The sequence below is a fragment of the Rhineura floridana genome, chromosome 3 (genome assembly GCF_030035675.1).
Source record: "Rhineura floridana isolate rRhiFlo1 chromosome 3, rRhiFlo1.hap2, whole genome shotgun sequence".
NCBI classification, from domain to species: Eukaryota; Metazoa; Chordata; class Lepidosauria; order Squamata; family Rhineuridae; genus Rhineura; species Rhineura floridana.
In genome coordinates this window covers 204,282,179-204,304,987 of record NC_084482.1, presented here as the reverse complement: position 1 = coordinate 204,304,987, position 22,809 = coordinate 204,282,179, and the positions used below count along the sequence as shown (strand labels likewise).

General features: G+C 47.7%; 2 protein-coding genes across 10 annotated transcripts in view; one reads left to right on the top strand and one right to left on the bottom strand.

The window, feature by feature from the left end:
* LOC133381246 (zinc finger and SCAN domain-containing protein 23-like) overlaps positions 1-20,132 on the top strand; it is a 27,190-nt gene extending 7,058 nt beyond the window's left edge. For 4 of the 9 annotated variants that reach the window (XM_061620102.1, XM_061620101.1, XM_061620100.1 and 1 more), the window contains exon 4: positions 1,432-8,785. In XM_061620102.1, the coding sequence (XP_061476086.1) occupies positions 1,432-2,084 (653 nt within the window). In that variant the 3' untranslated portion in view covers positions 2,085-8,785. The other 5 variants (XR_009761648.1, XR_009761649.1, XR_009761647.1 and 2 more) reach the window with 5 other exon arrangements.
* LOC133381261 (zinc finger and SCAN domain-containing protein 31-like) lies at positions 8,529-22,809 on the bottom strand. The gene is made up of 5 exons (XM_061620147.1): positions 22,726-22,809; positions 20,350-20,400; positions 17,883-18,647; positions 15,294-15,414; positions 8,529-13,746 (listed from the first exon to the last, which is right to left on the bottom strand). Exons 3-5 carry the CDS (start codon positions 18,603-18,605, stop codon positions 13,022-13,024), a joined length of 1,569 nt encoding a protein of 522 aa, XP_061476131.1. The 5' UTR covers positions 18,606-18,647; positions 20,350-20,400; positions 22,726-22,809; the 3' UTR covers positions 8,529-13,021.

Below are 22,809 nucleotides of genomic sequence, written 5' to 3'. Positions count from 1 at the left end.
CAGACAAGGAAGGGGCTGGCTTGTGCAGCTGTGGCAAGCTGAGCAGGCCCTAGCCAGCTAGGGAGGACTCACCTCAGACGGAGGCAATGGTAAACTCCCTCTGAATACTGCTTACCATGAAAACCCTATTCATAGGGTTGCCATAAGTTGGGATCGACTTGAAGGCAGTCCATGCTAGTACTAGTTTCTTGAATTGGGACCGGCAGCTCACTGTCAGCCAGTGCAGCACTTTCAGGACTGGTGGCACTTGGTCCCTTTGGGCTGCCCCACTTACCAGCCTAGCAGCTGCATTTGGCACTATCTGCAGCCTCTGGACTGTCTTCAAGGGCAGCCCCACATACAGTGCATTACAGTAGTCCAGATGGGAGGTCACTGGAGCATGGACAATTCTTATGAGTTAAGAACTGGACTTCCATGTACAGAGGCAGTACATGTTTTTGAATACCAGTTGCTCTCCTCTCCTGCTTGTGGGCTTCCCATTGGCAGCTTTTTGGATAGTCTTGGAGACAGGGCTGCTGGGGTAGATCAGCCTTTGATCTGGTCCAGCAGGACTGTCCTTACATTCTAAAGCCGAAGCCCGGAACCTTTGGCGAAGGGCCATAGCTGAGTGGTAGAGCATCTGCCTTGCATGCAGAAGGTCCCAGGTTCAATCCCCGGCATCTCCAGGGAAGTCTGGGAGAGAACCCAGTCTGGAACCTTGGAGAACCACTGGCAGTCAGTGTAGACACTGCTGAGCGAGATGGACCCGCTGTCTGACCCAGTATAAGGTAGCTTCGTTTGCTCTTAATAGTCCTCCAGATATCACCTGACCAGAACTCCCATCATCCTTGAGTCCATTGGCCGTCCTGGCTTGGGGAGAGGAGGTGATGGGAGTTTAAGTGTAACAACATCTGGAGAGCCACAGCAAGTCCCCACCCTTGTCCTAAAGGGAGCCCTTCATCTGTGTCTGCTTGTTTCAGTATACCTGATGGAGCGCCTCCAACGTCATAAATTGTGCCGCCCTACAAGATCTGCCACTCAGGGCCTCCTCTCAGTCCCGTCAACTAAAGTGATTGGGTTGGTGAGGACTCGGGAGAGGGCCTTCTCTGTGGCGGCCCCCACGATTTGGAACTCCCTCCCAATAGATCTTCGACATGCCCCTTCCTTATATATATTTCGCCGAGGCCTGAAGACTTGGCTTTTCCATCAGGCCTTTATGAACTTGAGACTTCTAAGGTGAACTAGCTTCAGAATTGTATTACTGACAACTCTACTAAATATTGTAATTTTGCATTGTGCTGTACTGGTTATATTGTTTTTATTGTATCATATTTTACCATGTATTTTATCGTGCTTTATTGTACGCCGCCTAGAGTGGCCATTGGCCAGATAGGCGGCCTATAAATTAAAGTTTATTATTATTATTATTATTTCATTTGTTCTTTGCGTCAGGTGCTGGGAAATTGCGCAGTATAGAGAAGAACAACCCAGAAGGCTCTGGAGGGCTAGTGCCGCACTGGATGCTGTCGGAAAGAGGTGAACAGAACATTCCCCACTGCCCTGATCAAGGGGAATCTTCTGAGATGCTGTATGGTGGGAACTGTCTGGAGACAGAAGGGGGGAAATTCATCAACTCCCAAGGGACATACGAGGACTTGGATGAAAGTGTGGTGCAGCTGGGAATCCTCCCCTGTGAGAGGGACAATGCTTGCCACGTGTGCGGGAAAGTCTTTCGGCGGCGGTCCAACCTTATCGCTCACGAGAGAACCCACTCGGGAGAGCGATGGTACAACTGCTCGGAGTGCGGCAAAAGCTTTGTCAGCCGCGCCGCTTTCCTCATCCATCAGCGAGTGCATACCGGGGAGAAGCCATACAAGTGCTCTTACTGTGGGAAAGGTTTCAACACAGGCTCCAGCCTCACTCGACACAAGAGGATCCACACGGGGGAGAAGCCGTACAAATGCCTGGATTGTGGGAAGCGCTTCAACGACTACTCCAACTTCATCGTCCACAAGAGGATCCACACGGGAGAGAAGCCGTACGAGTGCTCCGTCTGCGGGAAAAGGTTCAGCGACAATTCGAACTTCATCAAACACCATCACTGAGAGGTTGATAGGCTGTTCGTGTTGGATTCAGGTTTTTTTCTTTACTAAACAAATGTTGGTTTAAAATGTGATTATATATACATATCAAGGCAGCATAGAAGCCTCTCTTTGCTGGAATGGGATTTGTTTGTGGGGACCACAGCGAAAAATAGGTTTCCCGCAGCCTCTGTTGCCTTGGCAAGCAATCAGTTTCTGAGGGAGCTGTTCCAAAGAGGCAGTGGGAGGTGGCAGGCCAGGCTTCCCCCCCCTCCACTTCTGTTAAAGTAGCCTGCGAGTGTTGGTTCCTCCCCCGACTTTGACACATACACACACACACTTATATCATGTCTCCTCTCACTTGCTCTGCAACCTATGTACCAAGTGCAACGTTTCTCAAAGTTTTTGAATGGGGGCGGGGGCAGGGTTGGGAGAGACTTCTCAACTTCCCCTGCCTTTTGAGCCTCTTGACTGCCAGCAGCCAGTTCTTCAACAGGTGATTAAATGGAATGTTCTCTGCCCGTGTCCATGCCCGCAGCTCATGATGAGGGTATCTGTGGGCTGGGGTCACGGACCCAGAAACAGTGTGGGGGCAGCTCGGTTGCCTGCCTCAAACCAGCCAGCCAGAGACAGGAGGGGCCAGAAGCTCTTCCCCCCTCCCCTCCACGTCCCTAGTTTCTCTGCATTAGTGGTACAGTTAAACCGACTCTGGACAGTGGTCATACCAGCAAGGGTGAGGAGTGTCTCTTCAGAAGGGAATGCATATTATTTGCTTCAAAATGTGGCCGGCCGGCCCCTGCTCTGTTTAGGGGCCCTTTTGCTCGTGCTGCTGAGTGGGAGCGTGAGACCTCTGCCCAAAAGGCCAACCCTGACGGCACCACTAGTGGCTTAGAATAGCCATTTGAGTATCTGCACTCTGAAGCCCTCTGAAGTTGGTGGAGAACTGGTCACCGGTTCTATGCTTGCTGCAGGTTCTTCTTCCCTCCCTGGTCCCCTGTGCAGAATCCTGTGGCCCATCCCCTTTCTTCGAGGGGAAGGGCTGTGGCTCAGCGGTGAAGTAGTAGGCAGTGGCGGCTGGTGGCTCTGTGTCAGTGGGGCAGTGGGATCTGCTCCAGGTTTTAGTGCAGACTTTCAAGGAGCTGTCCAAGGCCACCTCTGAACCAGCTCTCAAAGGCATATACGGCTTCTGTCGGTGGAGGGAGGACGTAGCCTTAATGCAATGTGCCGGACACGCATGGTCATCAGAACAGGAGAAGAGCCGAACTGTATCAGAGCAGAGGCCAGTCACAGCCCAGCATTCTGTTCTCCCAGGAGCCATCCAGCTGCCCCAGTTGGAAGCCCGCAAGCGGTACCTGAGTGTAGCGGCACTCTTCCCACTTGCGATTCCCAGCAACTGGCATTCAGAAGCCTACGGAATCTGGATAAGGTAGATTCCTATTGCCAGTTAAAATGTCCATTGAGCTGCTAGATACTAATAATATTTTATGACATCCCCCCTGGATGGATTTGGATTCCCTCTCTGGGGGGGTACCCTACTTCTTTATGGGTGGTATTCAACACTCGTCCTGCTCAGAGTAGACCCGTTGAAGTTAATCAGCGTGCCTAACTTAGGTTCGTTCATTTCAGTGGGTCTGCTTGAGGGGTGGGCAAGAAATTGGAGTCGGTTCGCATTGCAAGCCGAATCTATCAAATCTGCGCTGTCTGAAATGGAACAAGAACTGAAACGCAACCATCCTTTGAAATGTGCACGTGCTTGAATTTTGCCATGCAGCTTACCAACCAATATTTACAGAAAAAGTCTGCATAACAATGAATATACGAGTTAAAATAACATACAAAAATACCTGGCGGTATAAGAAATTGCTTGTACAGATGTGTACATTAGTCAGAAATGCCTACAAAAATGTGTTTGTTAGGAGGAATTTGCACCAAAATGCTCGAGAGTTTTCATGAAGATTTTCATGAAGAAGAGCCACCTGTAGATCATAGGAGCCAACCACCCCATCCTTGATTCTGAGGAAATGCCCCACAGGGACAAGGAAAGGATTAATTGGGATTCAGGATCCCAGGGAGCAGGGCAGTCATTTTGGCCCAGGAGCGGTTTAACATCTGCCAGGGATCTCCTTGGCCCGTGTCCAGCACTAATGTGACTACCACATTGGCTCTCGCTGACTTTTAGCAGTGGGGTCAGTAGAACTTTGTGTGCAGCCTTCCAGGGCAACAGCATCTCTCACAGTGAGCAGTACTGTGAGGGCTATACACTGGGATCAGCCTCTCTTCTAATTGTGGTGCCTGGAACTCTAATGCTCAAACCCTGGGCAGCACTTTGGAGGTTGAATATGTTCCCTTTTGTTTTCGTACCTTCTGGCCTTAAAGCGGTCTAGAGGAAAAGCAAAAACTACACGCTTGTTGACACTCTCAAAGAACTCCAATAGGTTGGTGCAACAAGGCTTACCCTTGCAGAAACCATGCTGGCTCTGCTTCAGCAAGGCTTGTTCTATATGCCTGGTTATTTTATCTTTTAGCAATACTTTCTACCAGTTTTCCTGGGACAGACGTTAACATAACTGGCCTGTAATTTCCAGGATCCCCCTGCTGGCGGGCTTCTTGCGGGCATCTGATTGGCCACTGTGAGAACAGGATGTTAGACTAGATGGGCCACTTACCTGATCCAACAGGGTCTTCATATGTTCTTAAGAAGTGCTGGTGCAGCCGTGATAGCACTGCCCTTGGCGTAGCACTATGGCAGTTGCCTTGGCCAAGCTGCAAGGACACCTACTAATAAATAGGAAAAGAGGAGCAGCATGGATGTGCAGATCAGTGAGCAGGCAGCTACCCTTTCAGTGGTGTTCGTGGGGCTTTCTCTATGTCTGATACCCCAAGCTCATAACCAGTTTTCTTCTGAATACAGAGGCCTGCTTCTCTACTTACACCCAGTTACAAGGATTGATTGCACTTGGGGGAACCCACCCTCCTTTGTCTTGCGTTTCTTTATGAGATCACTGAGTTGGGTAAGATAGTGAGCTTAGAACAGTAATTCATGCAGAGAGGTGACAGATAGCCTGCTCTGGGGTTGGCTAATTCTGTTGTGCCTGCAGAGGGGAGTGATTTTTGGTCCAAGATCCCCTGATGTAGCGACGTGGCAGCATTACTCCAGAGGAGGAAAGACCAGAGTGAAAAATCACACAGAGAGGCAATAGGAGTGGGTACTGTGGGCTCACACAGGCGCCTTTAATTATTTGGTTTTGTTTCTTGCAGCACACACCGTTTGAGAATTACTAAGCAATGCTGATTTGCCTTCTTCATACACATTGCCCCTTCTCATAACCAAACGTCCACTAGTCCTTGGGACGGTGCTTGTTCCTTTTGTTGACTTCTTGGGTTATTTCAATACCTATCTTAATTAATCTATCTCATCTTTGTTTCTGGATAGTAATGAATCAACTTTTTACAGTCAAAAGGTTCTATGAAGAAAAAATCCCTTCTAAGTCTCTGGAAGAGCCAAAGATGCAATGTTTCATCACAGCTGGCGTTCTTTGCGGATGCATTAAACAGAGTGTGTGTGAGGGTGTTTTAATAAACCCAGTAGCCAATATAATGGATGTAAGTTTTTTGTTTTAGTTTGCATACTTAGCCCGGAAGGCCTCTCAAAGCTCCCTTGGTGCAAAGGACTTCCCTCGAGTGCTTTTATGGTATCCGACGTCTTTCTTGCAACCTCATCGGTGTCGACAAAATCTTTTCGTTGATTGACCGAGACTACTGATTCGTAAGCAATACTTAAAACCAGGTCTTAAACTTGAACTTAAGGGCAAATCTGACCCATCTATCAGGCAGCAATAAAGAAGGAAGGAAGAGGGGGAAAATGTGTGCCCTTTGCAAGCATTGGATAATCATTGGACCCACTCCAGACTGGCGTTCCTTTTGGCAACGTGCCATAGTCACATCAGTGGAGGATTTATACTGGACTGTCCACATATCATTCAGCTTTCTTATCTGTTCTGCGGTGCTTCCCCAGTGTCACTCCATTTTTGCCGCCTGGAGAGCAGCAGCACAGCAAAAATGGGACAAAAAACCCCACCCTGGAACATTTGAGGTATGCAAAGTTCAGCAGGAAGTTACGGGACATGCAGTGATCGGAAACAAAGGGATGTGTCTGCCCTGAAACTTATGCAGGCACGAACAATACCACGTATAACCACCTCCGGGCACCATCATGAGCACAAATTGTCACGAATGCACTATAAAACAAAAGGACTGCTGGAGGGGCCCGTAGAGTAGAGCCATTGAAGTCAATGGACTTTTAAGTACTCTGTTAATTTTGGGGGGAGGGGGTGGTCTACTCCGAATAGGACTTAGTCACTATCCACAGAGGCAAATCTGGTAGGAACACCAGGTACTTTGACTTCATTTAGTGTGACAGACTAATGAGTGTTTAACCCTGCACATTTTGTTGTGCCTTTTATTACGACTTATGGCGACCCTATGAATCCAAGAGCATCTGTTATAAACCACCCTGTTCAGATCTTGTAAGTTCAGGTCTGTGGCTTTATGTAGTCCATCTCTTGTATGGCCTTCCTCTTTTTCTATTCTCTTCTGTTTTTCCCAGCATTATTGTCTTTTCTAGTGAATCACGTCTTCTCATTATGTTTCCAAAGTATGATAACCTCAGTTTCATCATTGTAGCTTCTAGTGACAGTTCTGGTTTAATTTGTTCTAACACCCAATTTGCAGTCCATGGTATGCACAAAGCTCTCCTCTAACACCACATTTCAAATGAGTTGATATTTCTCTTATCTGTTTTTTTAACTGTCCAACTTTCACATCCATTCACAGAGATCGGCAATACCATGGTCTGAATGATCCTGACTTTAGTGTTCAGTGATACATCTTTGCATTTGAGGACCTTTCCCTGCACATTACATTCAGTATATTCATCAGGATGGATTAGGCTTCTCTTACTGGCTGTCATGCACCTCTTACGCTCCCCTCTGCTGGGTTGCCAACTGGCCAGGGGTGGAAGTAAAGTGCAGGCCTGCTCCTGTGTCTTTAAAAGGAATTGCTTGGTGAAGCTTTTCATGGAATAGAGGTTAAACTGTGATCCTCTGCTGATACCTCCTGAAAGGTTCAGGATCAGGAGGTGGGGAGAAAGGCTGGCAACCCTGTGCTGCTTTTATCCCCTGGGGTAACACCAGAAACAAAAGTCAGCCACCATGCAGTCTGAGGCGTGTCTACTCAGAAGTTAGCTAAGGTGGGGCTTACTCCTGGGTTGGGGGTAGGGGAGAAATTTGATCCACTTCGCATTTAAAGCCAAATCTGTCAAATTCCAAAACGATACGAGAACCAAAGCACAGCCATCCTTCGAAACTTGCATTTATCTGAATTTGGTTACGCAGTTCTCCAAGCAGTGCTTGCAAAAAATGCATATATTAGGGGAAAGTGTGCAGAAAAATGATCATATTAGTGAAAATAGCATACAAAAATGCATTGTATTAGGAGAAACTGCTTGCCAAAATGAGCACGTTGCTCAAAACTGCATACAAAAAAGGGTTTGTTAGGAGAAATTCACACTAAAATGTTGAAGAATTTTGATGAGGCTTTTTTAAAGAAAAAAATGCAAACTGCGTTGTCACATGTCAATGCCAACTGGGCTGCCCCCAGTGGTGGCATCACCAACAAGGCCTCACCTGCCAATTGTAGGTCCAGGATGGTTGACATGGGGGAGGCATTCTTTTAGGTATTTGGGACCCAAGCCATTTAGGGCTATATCTTTTAGTACGAATATCTTGAATTAGGCCCAATAGTTCACTGGAAGCCAGCGCAGTGCTTCCTAGACCTGAAACTGGAGTGCCTTCCCTATCGCACAAAGCTTAAGTCAGGCTTGGGGAATGGACAAGACCTGGGTTCAAACCACTTAGTTATGAAGCTTATTGAATAACTTGAGGCCCACTGCTATCTCTAAGCCTAACCTGCCTCACAGGGTTGTGAGGGTGAAAGGTGGGGCCGATGAACTGCATTTGCTGCTTTGAGCTCCTTGGAAGGTGGAGGGGAAATGTTTGTTTTTACATGACTGAAACAGGATGTGCAAGAGACAGCTAAACAGAATTTTCCCCCTTACCACCTCTAACACGAGACGTTGGACTCGCCCGACAAAACTGATGTGTTTGTGGCTTCAGGACAGGCAAATGAAATCATTTCTTCACCTAACACTAAACTTTTCTGGAATTGACTTCTGCAAGGTGTACTGAGAGCTGCTGCTTCGACACCTTTAAACAGAACTGGTGGCCGGGGCTGATGGGAAATGTCACCCAAAATATCTGGAGGGCACCAGGTTGGGGAAGGCTGGTTGGCAAATGAATGTAGGAGAGCTCCATGAGAGGCTATTGGCTGGCTATGCCTCAATAGTAGAGCCTCCTTGCTCAGAGGCAGTGTACCTCACTCTGAGTACCAAATGTTGGAGTCCACCAAGTCCCCAACAGAAGGGCCCACCTCCCTTTTCCCCCGAGCTTTCCAGAAACACCTAGCTGGAGCCAAAAGTCCTGAGCTGGAGGGATCCTCAAGACCGCAGAGCAATTCCTGTTATGCCCTCCTTTAGGGCAATACATTTGGGTTTTGAGGACTTGTGGGAACAAAAGGATCAGCACAATGTTGTTCTGAGTGTTTATAAATAAATTAAGTTTTGCCCCAGATTGCGTGTTTCATTCGTTTTATTTTTTAAAATAACATTGGTTATGTTGTTTCAGCTTTGTGGCCCTCTTGAAGATCTCGGGGGGGAAACGAGCTTTCCTCGGTGATCCCAAAAAATTTAGGCATGTAAGGAGTTGAAAGGGGAGGAAACCTGTGGCCCTGAAGATTTCGCCAGCCCCAGCCAGTATGACCAGAGGCCAGTAGTGATGGGAGTTGGAGGCCAGCAACATCTGGGGGGACACAGGTTCTTAACCCCGATAATGGCTTGCTGTTTGGTTTTATTCTGTTTGTGTGTGGGGGGGTGTCTATGGACATACACATGCATGCTTGCGCACTGTCCTTACAGTGCAAGCCCATGTTCTCGTTAACTAGAACCTACACTTTTTTCTCACAGACACTCGTAAATTGCTCCTGGTGTTGGCGGACCTTGTTGTAGCAACTGTAATGTGCCTTGCTGGGTGATGCAGGATTTTTAAATTGCATTTTTATGGCTTCTTTTATTTCATACATTATCATTCACGGTAAGACAATTTGCATTCCATAGAATTCAAGTTGTCATACCGCAAAAGACAATGTAAGAAACGGAAGCAATAGAAATACAATTAAAAACCAACACGAATATTTAATATGGACATGCCACGGACCACCTGAATGCAGCTCACGGACCACTGGCGGTCCACGGACCAGTTTGGGCACCTCTGGACTAGAAGACTGTCTCAGAATGTCTCAGAATGCAAGTGAACATACATGAGTAACATAAATGAGCAAAATGCTACCCAACTTAGCTGCTGCTGCTGTTGCATTTTACCTAGTACACTACCTGAAATTAATCTGCAGCCTTGCTCATATTCTTTACTCTGTTCTCTACCTAACAGACTTTTGGATCATTTGATGTTTGAGTTATCTTCAAGGGCAGCCCCACATAGAGCGCATTGCAATAATCCAGCCTGGAAGTTACCAGAGCCTGGAGCACTGTGGCCAAGTCTTCTCAGTCCAAAAGGGGCTGACACTGGCGAACTAGCCGGAGCTGGAGAAAGGCACTCCTAGCCGCTGAAGCCACCTGAACCTCCAGTGACAGTGTTGGATCCCCGAAACCATGCCCAACTGCCCATCAGCTGACATCACTGATGATGTCAGCTGCTGGGCAGAATAAGAAGGTTAAATCCAGCATTGTGTCCAGCAGGCAACAAGCAGACACAGCCAATGCAGCAGGTTTTAATCTCTGCTCATCAGCTGATGAGCAGGGGTTCAATCTTGCTGAGTTTCAGAGGCTCAAAGAGGAGCAACAGGAGTGCGAGGGCTGTCTGAAAGCCCTTTGCAAACATCAAAAATGACTTTCAGACAGTCCCCACACCCGTTTGATCAGCCTCCACACTCCGGTTTGAGCCTATGGAGGTTCAAATAGGAGGGTGGGCTGTCTGCAAGCCCTTTGCAAATAGCCCACCCTGTCATATTGGGGCCATGGGAGGGGGGCGAGATAACTGTCTGGTCTACTAACCAGAAAAGGCTCCTCACTCCTGTTATAAGTGTCTAGTCCCGTTGAGTTCAGGGGGGCTTACTCCCCAGAAAATTACACCCTCTGTTTCTTACCTCCTCCTCTACTCCCATTTCAGGGCTATGAGGAAATGCAGACTATGTGGCTACAACATCACCAAACCAGCTTTTTTCCCCTCCCGCCCACGTTGCTTAACGTCCGGCCTGACAAAGCGTTCTGGAGAACAAAGAAGCTTGCCTATTGTTTTGTGAAATTTTGCTTGGTCTCTGTGAAGGCATTGCCTGAGCCGTGCAAGTCTGGAACATCCGTATACGAAGCTGCTTTCTGCAGAGTCAGACCGTTACTCTTATCTAAGCCCAGCACAATCTTAAAAATAAATGGAAATGGACTGCCTTCTAGTCGATCCCAACTTATGGCGACCCTATGAATAGGGTTTTCATGGTAAGCAGTATTCAGAGGGGGTTTCCCATTGCCTCCCTCTGAGGCTAGTCCTCCCCAGCTGGCTAGGGCCTGCTCAGCTTGCCACAGCTGCACAAGCCAGCCCCTTCCTTGTCCACAACTGCCAGCTGGGGGGCAACTGGGCTCCTTGGGACTCTGCAGCTTGCCCACGGCTGCACAGGTGGCAGGGCACGTAATCTCTGAGCCACTCACTGTGGGGGTGATCTTTAGCTGGCCCTTGGCACCCAGGAGACATGAGCGGGGATTTGAACTCACAGACTCTGGACACCCAGCCAGGCTCTCCTCCCTACTGTGCAATCTCAACTGTCTTCTAAAAAAGGCAAGGCTGTGCACAGTGCTGATTGGCCAGCCTCTGGGCTATTCCTAAAACAACTTCCTTCTCGGAGATGGGCTGTGCATAGCACTGATTAGCTAGTCCAATTTCAAAGTGCACAAAAAGGATGAATAAAAGCCTTCAAATAATCAAACTCAGACCATCATGCCAGGTACTGGCGGGCAGGTATCCCAAAATGAAGCAGAGAGGAAAGTATTCCCTTTTTCCATACTTCAGTCAAGTCTCACTCCAGAGTCAGGTAGGTTTGTTGGTACAGCAGAGCTCCTTGACCTGCCAAAACTGCATACTTGCTCCTGTTTCTAACTATGTCTATTTCTGGCCAAAGGCTGCCAGGATTGCCTTCCTGCAGAAGGGAAATCCTGTATGTTGATTAATTCAGGCTTGGAAAACCTTTGGCCCTCCAGATCTCGCTCGACTCCAACTCCCATCAGCCCTAGCCAGCATGGCCAGTGGTCAAGAATGATGGGAGTTGGAGTCCAACAAACCTCTGGAGGACCACAGGTTCCCCACAATTGCCTTACTCTATCGGTGAGCTTAATCTTACCATTTTGTTCAAAAATCTTTTTTATTAAAAACGTTCCCCTACATTTCATATAAAAAGGGGGGGGAAAACGAACACAACAAAATAAACACAGGCTGCATATACACAATAAATTAAAAGCACATTATTTCCCCCTAAGGAATTCTGGGAACTGCAGTTTACCCCTCCCAGCACCCTTCACAAACTACAGTTCCCAGGATTCTTTGGAGGAAGCCAATGTATGGAGTGTGTACACAGCCACGGTGTGGAAATAAGTATTATGGCCTGGCCCAGCTAGGACTGCTTCCATTCATGGATGGGAGCAAGATCCAGTGGAGATCCTGATGGCAGAAGGGAGGACTTCCTGCCCTTTTATGTACTAATTTCACTAATTCCCCCTTCCCCTTATAGAACAGGCGGGAAGTTCATGGCCAGCCATATGTGGTTGGTCTCCTAACTCCCATCACCCCCTGCCACCATGGCCAATAGTCAGGGATGATGGGACCCACTCGGGAAGATCCTGTGAGCAGAACTCAGATCAGGGGCCACTTCCCATCCCTGTTTTCAAGCTTATAGCTCTCCAGGCAGCAGTTAAGAATTACACTTTTTTTACCTCTGTTTTTGTAGTCAGCTTTATCATTTGTGCTACCTCACTTTTTAGTTTAAGCACTAATTAGCGTCCAAGCCATAATACCTTTTTTATTTTGTCTGGTTGTCTCTGTTCTCTCAACTCTGTGTCAGTGAGCTTGATCATACATGCTGGCTTTTGCCAACCTGCTGTCCTCCACACGTTCAGACTACAACTCCCATCAGCCCCAGCCAGAATAGCCAATGGTCAGGGATGATGGGAGTGGGAGTCCAGCAACACCGGGAGGGCCACCAATTTTCCATCCCCATTTTAAAGCTGATAACTATCTGGCCAGTAATCAAGAATTTTTAACATCAATTTTAAATTTTGAGCCAAAACATTTTTTTTAGTTGAAGTGCTATCAGTGTTAGGTGGTGCCCATAGGAGCTGGTAGGGTGGAAGGCCAGGAGACCATCAGTAAATGGAGCCAGAGCTGATGACAGGCAGAGCCAAATGATTCCAGTTTTGTGCAGCACTGCAGGTTGGAGGAAGCTGGCACAGGGAGGGTCACCACCTGGACTAGAAGTAAGTAAGAAGACAGTCAGGTGGAGGTTGACTGAGGGTGGTGCCCCTTTAACCCTAATAAACTAGCTTCCTCCGAATGCTATTGTGCAAATATCTTAATTTTATATCTATCTCTCTCCCTAGATGCAAACAGCCATGCAACAGAAGAAACAAGTGGCAAGACAGAAGGTTGACGGTTTGATGACAATGTCAGGTAGATGCTCCATGGAAATGGGGGGGATGCAATTCCTATGCAAGTGCTGCAGATTTGGGATATTATTCTGAACTCATATTGCAAAATAAATAAGCTGACGATTGCATCACTACAGCTCAAGCATCAAAGTGGGTCCTCTCCTGAATGAGTCCTCTCATGGATAACCAGGTGTGGTCGCTGGCTAAAGCTTTTCCCACAGCCTGAGCATGAGTACGGCTTCTCTCCCGTGTGGGTCCTCTTGTGTGTAATGAGGAACGAGCTGCGGGTGAAGCTTTTCCCACAATCCGAGCATTTGTACGGCCTCTCCCCTGTGTGGGTCCTCTCGTGTGCGGCGAGAGCCGATAGCTGCTTGTAGCTTTTCTCGCAGTCCACACATTTGTACGGCCTCTCCCCTGTGTGGGTCCTCTCGTGCTTGACGAGAACGGACCGCTCGTTAAAACTCTTCCCACAGTCCGAGCATCTGTACGGCCTTTCCCCTGTGTGGGTCCTCTCATGGACAATGAGGGTGGATCGCTGAATGAAGCTTTTCTCGCAATGCGAGCACCGATACGGTCTCTCTCCCGTATGCGTCCGCTTGTGCACCGTCAGAGTCGACTTATGCTTAAAGCTTTTCTCACAGACGGAGCACTTATATCGTTTCTCTCCTGAATGGGAGTTCTCCTGCGCCAGAAGGCTGTGCGGAAATAAGGTGTCCCCTTCCTTCTCTGGGTACGCCCCTCCCTCAGAGGCTGCAGTCCTCCGATCAGGGTAATGGGGAACATGCTGTTCACCCAAAATCCTGCACGATTCCAGTTCCCTGGGATTCTCTGGCTGGCTTGCCTGGAACCTACAGGGTTTCTCATCACCTCCTGGAACAAGAAGAGCATCTTAACATGAGTTTTTCCCGTGCAACAGAAAGAACAGCAAGAACAAAATCACAAAAAGGGTTATAGGGCCGTAAAAGGTTCAGAGAAGTGCAATCCAAATGATCGAGGGGATGGAGTAAACTTCGCTATGAGGAAAGGCTGCAGCATTTGTGGCTTTTCCATTTGGAAAAAAGTGTGCGCGGGGGCAGTCATGACAATAGAGGGTTATGAGATTTTGCATGGTGTGGAGAAAGTGGATAGGGAGATGTTTTCTCCATAATACTAGAACCTAATGGGGTCATCCAATGAAGCTGAATGCTAGAAGATTGCTGCCCTGGGCTCCCACTGGGAGGAAGGGTGGGATATAAATAGAATAAAATAAATAAATAAATAAAACAAGATTTTAGGCAAAAGGAAGGCTTTCTTCACATCGTGCACAGTGGAATTTGTGCTATTGGAATGTAGTGAAAGCTACAAACCAGCACAGCTTCAAAAGAAATTTGACAAATTCATGGAGGATAAAGCTGTGGCTAACAGTCAAGATGGATCAGAGGCAAAATGATTCTAAATTCCGATTACTATGGAATTTGCTCCCACAAGAGGCAGTGATGGCCACCAACTCGGATGGCTTTAAAACAGAATGAGAAGAATTCATGCAGTATAAGGCTATCAATGGCTACTACTCACCATGGCTATGCTCTGCCTCCACTGTGGGAGGCAGGACATGCCTCTACATGCCAGTTGCTAGGAATCACAGGAGGGGAGAATGCTCTTGCGCTCATGTGCTGTTGGGTTTCCCATGGGCATCTGGTTGGCCACTGTGAGAACCGGATGCTGGACCATGATGGCTATTAGCCTGATCGAGCAGCCGGACTCTGATGTTCTTAACAAAATGGCAGTTCCACAGAGAAGAGGGAACATTTCCTCCTACACGGTCCCTTCAGTCGGACAGTAGGAGAGGGAGGCTCCAACCTCACTATACGGCTGGCGCTTCAGAAGTCCTAGGCCTCCATGCATCATATAAATGAAAATATTACGCATGGCTGTGTGTTAACTTGCAATGTTATATTACAATGATTCCTGTCTTTGTACACCTTGCCTGTGAGATGTACATAGGGTGGTGACACGAGAATAGGCCTCTGGAGCGGTGGTCCCCTGCCTGTGGGATGCTCTCCTGAGGGGGAAGCCTGCCTGGCGCAATCGTTGTCAACACCAGGCTAAGCCAGTTCTACTTACCCAGGCCTTTGGAAGTTAAGCTGCCCTCTACTGGTGGGATAGGATTTGTCCTTCTTCTGCTGTTGCATGAGCATTTGGGGGAATTTTACATTTTCTGGCGGTTAACTGATTTTATCCATTTGGATTTAATCTTATTTTTATTTTATGCTTGGTTTTAATGTTTGTATCATTTTGTAAGTCACTGGATCATTGTAAAAACAACTACTAATAAATGCAATAAATCATCACCATCATCTTGTTAAATTGCTTTGAGACCTTTTTCATACAAAGCTACTAACAAAATGCAATAATAATAATGAAACACACACTGTTACCTGACCAAGTGGCATCTGCCTCATCTTCCTGTTTGACCTTGTTGAAGAGGGTCCCTTTCCAGGGATGCGGTGGAGCCATCTCTGTCTTGGGAGAATTACCAGCCTCCTCTTTGAACGGCATCTGAAAGACAGATATAGTTTGCACTTTCTATGTGCTGGTCTTTGACCGAAAAAAATTCATTCATTCAAGACAGATATAGAGATGAATGGGGCATGGCCAAGACTTAGTGCTAGACACGGCCGGCTCTAACGTTAGATAGAGTGAGAAGACCTGGGCTCAAATCCTGCCTGGACTGTGAAGCTTTATCAAAGGCCTTGAGCGAGTCACCTTTTGAAGTGACTCCTCTATGAGGAAAGGTTGCAGCATTTGGGGCCTTTTAATTTAGAGAAAAGGTGAGCAAGAGGTGACATGACAGAAGTGTATAAAATGATGCATGGCATGGAGAAAAGGGATACAGGAATTTTTTTCTCCCTCTCTCGTAACGCTAGAATTTGTAGACGCCCAATAAAGCTGAACGCTGGAAGATTCAGGGTAGACTACAGAAGCACTTCTTCACGCACCGCATAGTTAAACTATGGAATTCGCTCCCACAAGAGGCAGCGGTGGCCACCAACTTGGATGGCTTTAAAAGAGAATTAGAAGAATTCATGCAGGATACGGCTATCTACAGAGCTTGGAAAAGTTACTTTTTTTGAACTACAACTCCCATCAGCCCCAGCCAGCATGGCCACTGGATTGGGCTGATGGGACTTGTAGTTCAAAAAAGTAACTTTTCCAAGCTCTGGCTATCTATGGGTACTACTCACTATGGCTATGCCCTATTCCACTGTGGGAGGCAGGACATGCCTCTAAATGCCAGTTGCTAGGAATCACAGGAGGGGAGAATGCTCTTGCGCTCATGTGCTGTTGGGTTTCCCATGGGCATCTGGTTGGCCACTGTGAGAACCGGATGTTGGACTAGATGGGCCACTAGTCTGATCCAGCAACCAGCTCTTTTGATGTTTTCTACATCTCTTCAAGTCACACAAGAACTATTCAAGCAGTTCAATAAGACAAATGCTTTGAAGTCAGCTCCGAAGCTTGGTTGGATGGCTTTGGCCAAGTCACCTACACTACCAGGGCCATTTATAATTCATCTTTTTGGAACTTGCACAAGAGCAGGGGTGGGAAACCTTTTTGGCACAGCGAGTCAGACCCCTATCCGTTCCCACAACTGCAGGTCAAGTTTGACAGGTAGGTGGAACAACTCAACTCATGGTGCCAGGTGGTCGAGAGGTGAGTCCTCAACCTTGGCCAGCCCTCTGCTCGGGGCTTGGGAAGCACAGCTGGTTGTCGGGCATTTGGAAAGGTCTGCACAAAGTGCTTTGCTAGCTCAGTCCTCAGGACTTCCCAAGGGCTGGCAAAGCTGCTTTCTGCAGGGCCTGGGGGACTTGGTCACGCAGCAAATCCAGTGGGCTTGAACTCACTGCCAGTCAGCTGACGGATTGTGTCTTCGACTCTGCTTTCAGAGTCCCACAGGAAACTCTGTCAGGCAGCCACTCCAGACGCAGCTTGAGTTGCCCCACCCTTGACATCACATATGACATCAAGTGTGGAGAAAGCTGCAGAGAGCCCTTGTGGTTGCTAAGAGATTCACACTTCAAGCCTGGAAGGATAAAACCTCACCACTGATTCAGCAACAGTCTGAAGACCGTAATGCCCTTGCTACATTGGAATGTACTTTCGAAAAACGCCAACTTTGTCCGGAAACCTATTTGGACATTTCGACAGCATATATCAATCTGTATGTGTAAATTAAGATGGATGTTTTTGTATTATTGATGTCAGCAGATTGGGGGTTTCCCCCTTTTCTTTTTTTCTTTTCTCTCTCTTTTGCTATTTCCCCCCTTCTTTTTCTTTTCTTTAAGAAATTTGCAATAAAAAATCAATTTAATAAAAAAGGGGTGGAGAAGGTGGCCATGGCTGTTAGGAAAACGGCCTCGCGGGCCAAACTGAGACCCGTACCGGGACAAATTTGGCCCACGAATCAGAGGTTCCCTACTCCTGCACAAGGGGAAGCAGTTAAAGGAAGTGACCCAGAAATGGAACCCACCCTTTCCACTGGGGTGGGGGTCTGGAATTGGCCAGTGGGCCAGATCCTTAATTGCTCCATTCCCCCCCCCCCACAGGAGCAATATTTGACAGGTGGGTGGGACCTCCCACCTGTTAATCATCTGCCGTCATAATGACATCACCTACTTGACAACTGTCAACGTTCAAAGGGGCTCAATGTATCTCTCAATCAGTGGCTACAAGGGAGCCCCGTTGAAGCCCATTTGCAGGAAGGGGCTTGAATTCAAACTGCTTCCTGCAAAGAGGCTTCAAAGGGGTCCCCTTGAAACCGGCGATCAGCTTGCAAGAAGCTAGCGGACTGGCAAATGACAGGACGCCTGCCCCACAGGCTCCACTCCTGGGACGTTTGAGAGCGACCTGCCTCTCTGCTTTCCCACCCAGAGGCTCTTCTCCGGTGGTTGGCCAAGGCTCTCTGTCCCAGGGTACCGCCCGTATCAAACTCTCTGCCCCATGAAACTATCAGCATCAAACATCACCTGCTCCTCCAGCTGCCTCAGCAAGAAATCCTCTGCCAGGGCCACGGCATGGAAGCAGGCCTCTGGCCCACCTTGTAGAACCGGGTTCTGGATTTCATGGGGCAATATGGCCAGGAACTGCTCCAAGATCACCAGTTCCAGGATCTGCTCCTTTGTGTGCCTCTCCGGCTCCAGCCACTGGTGGCAAAGTTCCCGGAGCCGGTTGTAAGCCTCTCGGGGGCCTTCAGCCTCCAGGTAGCGGAACTGCCTGAAGTGCTGGCGCTGCACCTCTGGGCTGTCCACTTCCTCCTCCTCCTCCTCTGGGAACTCCTCCTTCAACAACTTGCAGCCTGCCTCATGTCTGGCCAATTGGTCATTGCTGCCAGTCCGTTGGGCCCATCTTTTTCCTCCACGCTCCTGGCGGTGGTCAGCCACCCCCTCTAGGGAAGGAAGGAAGCTTTCACTGTCACCAGTTGATGAGGTTCTTCCTTCTGATTGGGTGGACTCCACTGCCTTCAGGAAGTGCTGCCACTGGGCGTCCCAGCGCTGTTGCAGCCCTTCCTCCGTCTCCCCTTTCACACCCTCTGATTTCTTTGGCCTCTCCCCAAGGCTCCCAGCCCAGACGGCAGGAGGGCTGTTCCGTCCAGGCTCCACAGGCTCCAATTCCTCCATCTTCATTCCTTTCTCTAGCACAGCACAGAGATGGAGGCCCAGGGCTGCCACTTCCCCATCCTCGGCAGCCATTTTCTCTCTTGGGGCAAGTGGCAACGAGGTCAGCGCTCTGGGCTAAACCGTGGACAGGGAAAAAAAAAAGAATTAAGTTACAAGAAGACCCAAAAGTCACATACCAATTAAAAAAAAAAGTCTTGGCATTCCAAAATGAATGAGGCCTTACTTTGGAGTAGGCATGCCTAATCAAGGGGATGGAGGAACTCCCCTCTGAGGAAAGGTTAAAACATTTGGGGCTTTTTAGTTTAGAGAAAAGGCAAGCAAGAGGCGACATCATAGAAGGGTATAAAATTATGCACAGCGTGGTGAAAGGGGATAGAGAGAAGTTTTTCTCCCTCTCCCATATAATATTAGATCTCATGGCTATCCAGTGTAGCTGAATGTTGGACGATTCCGGCTGTGGGAGGCTGTGTGGATCCAGTATCGGCCTGCACAGTCACTTACGGACCCACTGTTAAAGACCTTACCCTGGAAGACAATCTTACTCGGCCACGAGTGATCGCCAATGAAAATGAAAAATGACAGAAAGTCCTTCATACAGCACATGGCTAAACTATGGCATGTGCTCCCACAGGAGACCCTGATGGCTGCCAACTCAGATGGCTTTAAAACAGGATTAGAAAAATTCACGGAGGATAAAGCTATCAGTGGCTACTAGCCGTGATGACTATGCTCGGCCCACATGGTCAGAGGCGATATGCTTCCAGATACCAGTTGCTTGAAACCACGGGAGAGGACAGTGCTGTTGCGCTCAGGCCTGCTTGTGGGTTTCCCGTGGGGGAATTCGGTTGGCCGCTGTGAGAACAGGATGTTGGATTAGATGGGCCACTGGCCTGATCCGGTAGGACTGTTCTTATGTTATTTTGCATAGAACAGCACTGTTAATTTTGTTTCTTAAAGTCTAAATAATGGATTGCGAGGGAAGTGTACACTATTGGCCACATTTGCACGTAGTGCTAGGTCAGAGTTAATTCAAGCCAAGGTTTGTAAGCAGCAACAGACCGCAGGTTATGAGCATGATTTATGGTTAACAAAGCATGGTTAAGTGACTGGTGTGTGTGTGTATGTTTGGACATTTAAATAAACCATGTCTTAGTGTTGCATGTGAACCAGGCCATTGAGTTATCATGTCTTAATTCCTTTTTGCCCTCAGCACAGGCTTATCAGTAAGATGCTCCCTGGATACCACTGTGAGGGAGGGAGAACAGCAGCAGTTCAGAGCATGGTACAACAGGAGTCAGCATCCCCCATCCTGAAGTTCTATGAAGTTATCATGGCTGACAGATCTACAATGTAATGCAAAAGAAGAAACCATAGCATCATGCCTGAAAAACTGACATCTCTGCTTGGATACTTTGCAGACACCTTCTGACATGAACCTGCTCTCTGCTTGTGGCACACTCTGGTCTGTATTAGAGAGAAACACAACAGGAACTTTTATTCACTCTGGAAAAACAGCCTAACTTAACGGCAGTATTTTTCCAGAATCTCTGCCAGGGCTGAACAAACAAGTAGTCCAGGGTTAACAAGCAAGCGCTTCCAGAGAACGCAAAAATCAGCCTGTAGCAATTTTGTAGGTGTTTATCATGCAGAAACTATATGTTCATCCTTGATGAGACCACAGCACCCCTCCCCCAAGCTGGCTAAACTACATGTGCTCAATATGACTTTTATACTGTGTTTATGTATATGTTTATGTTTATGGATATTGTTTATGCATTTTGCTTTGTAAATTAATTTGGTATGTTTTTTATTGTACCTTGTGTATTCTGTTGTAAACTGCTTTGAGATCTTTTAGATAGTAAGCGGTCTATAAATGGAAATAATAATAATAATAATAATTAATGCATTCACAAGTATTTCAATAAAAATGATCTTCACATAAAGCTTTGGATCTGTTTGACTGTAATATTTAAATTGCATACGCTGGAGAGTAAGTTCCACTGAACTTTGGGCACTTCCAGACTGTCGGGTGGGATTCAGTTACATGCTAGCAAATTCAGGTTGCGAAATTATAGCGATCGGGAGCTCTTGAGTAACAAAGAATGGACATTTTGCAATAAGCACAGCAACAAGAAAATGGACTGGAAAGTGTGAAATAACACTTGCTTTGATGCATCGTCATCTAACAAAAAAAATGAGGAGGAACGCTCAATAAAAAGGTAATCTGAAAGTGACCTCAGTTACTTCTGAGCAGACATGCAGACAATTGCACTGCAAGAGGACTTAAATGCACCTTTTCCCCTAATTAAACAGGATGTCGTAAAAATAACGTGACCTATTCTTAAATGATAGTTAATAAACCACATTTCCCAGGATTCTTTGGGGGAAGCTATGACTGATAAAAGTGGAACGTGTGGTTGGGGATCCCTGCTGTAATGAACTGAAAAATGTGCTTATAGTGTGCCTGTCTGTAGAACACCAGTTTTCACCATTCAGAAGAGGGAGCCTGGAATGAGGTAGATTCTGTTCTGTCACCTTACTTGAATTACATCCTGAGCAACCACTACTTAATGCTCCCCAGTTGGACTACTTTTTTTGTTTTTCAGTGCACCACTTAAATAAAAAAATAATCTCCAGCTTTGCTAATACAAAGGCTATTTGGGAAGGGCTGTTGCCCTGTGGTAGAGCATCTCCCTTGCATGGAGAAGGCCCCAGGTTCAATCCCCAAGGGCATCTCCAGGTAGGGCTGGGGTAAGACACCCTGTCTGAACCTATGGAGAGCTGCTGCCAGTCAGTGCAGACAGTACTGAACTAGATGGAGCAATGGTCTGACCCAGTATAAGGCAGCATTCCATGTTCCTGTCATGGCACTCTTTACTTTTGCTCTCTGCATCCTAAAGGAGCTACATATTCTGATTGTGCCTGGAGACCAAACCCAGTAAGACCTGCATATTATCTTCCCCGAAATAAAGAGTTGTGGCTCAGTAGCAGAGCGCACGTTTTGCATGCAGAAGGCCCCAAGTTCAATCCCTAATGCATCTGACTCTCTGCCTGAAACCCTGGAAAGCTGCTGCCAGTCGGTGTAGACAATACTGAGCTAGATGAACCAATGGACTCTTGGCCCCAAAAGCTTATGCCATAATCAAATTTACTTTGCATTGCTGAATTGATTGTGTCACTGTGCTCTCTTTTCTAAGCACACGAAGTCCAATACTTTTTCTTTTCTTTTTAAAGTGGATTTGCTGTGCTAGGGTGAGAGAGCCCTTTAACCCACTTTAAACTACGCAAACCTGATGTTGTGGTGTACCCTTGAAACCCTCCTGTGAAACAGTGACAGGCTGCGTACGCACCATACATTTAAAGTATGTCCCCCCCAGCCCAGCCAAGGAGCCCGGGAAGTCCTCACAAAGCTACAATTCCCATCACCCTCAACAAACTACAGTTCCCAGGATTCTTGAGGGGTGGTGGAAAGTGCTTTAAACGTATAGTGTCTATGCAGCCACAGTCTGGAGGCGCCCTCAGGGGCTATGAGACTCTTTTTGTTAGTTCTGCTACAACAGACTGACACAGCTACCCCTCTGGAAATCATTGTTTGGCAACATACGGCTGCTGGCTCAGGCCAGGGCCCATCTAATCCAGCATCTTGTTCTCACAGTGGCCAACCAGATGCTCCAGTGGGAAGCCCCCAAGCAAGCCCTCAGCACAAGGGCACTCTCCCCAATTGTGATCTGACATTCAGAGGCAAACGGCCTCCCACCGATGGCAGAGCGTAGCCATCGTGGCTAGTAGCCACTGACAGCCTTTTCCTCCACGAATTTGCCTAATCCTCTTTTAAAGCCATCCAAGTCGGGGGCCATCGCTGCCACCTGTGGGAGCCAGTTCCAGAGTTTGAACTATGCACTCCATGACATTTTAGTCGGTTCTAAGAAAGGTATTGTCCTGACGGTGAATTCCCCGTCCCATCCCAGCCACCTCAATGGACCAACACAGCTCTCGCGTGTGCGTGTGACACACACAACGCTAAATGGAACAATTATCTGACTTGGGAGAAGAGGGTCTTCATACATTCAACATGACAGGGGAAAGAGTCCTCCTGGCCTCTCTTGCGCCAACCCTAACCCTTTAAACCCCTTGCCTCTGCCTTGGATTTGCCCCCCTCCCCTTCCCCAAAAGGGTCCCCCTCTAAACTCACCGGATCCTGATCCTGATCCTTCTCCCACTGACAGTAAGAAAGATTCCCCCAGCCCGATCCCCGCCTGGGAACAATTCCAAGGGC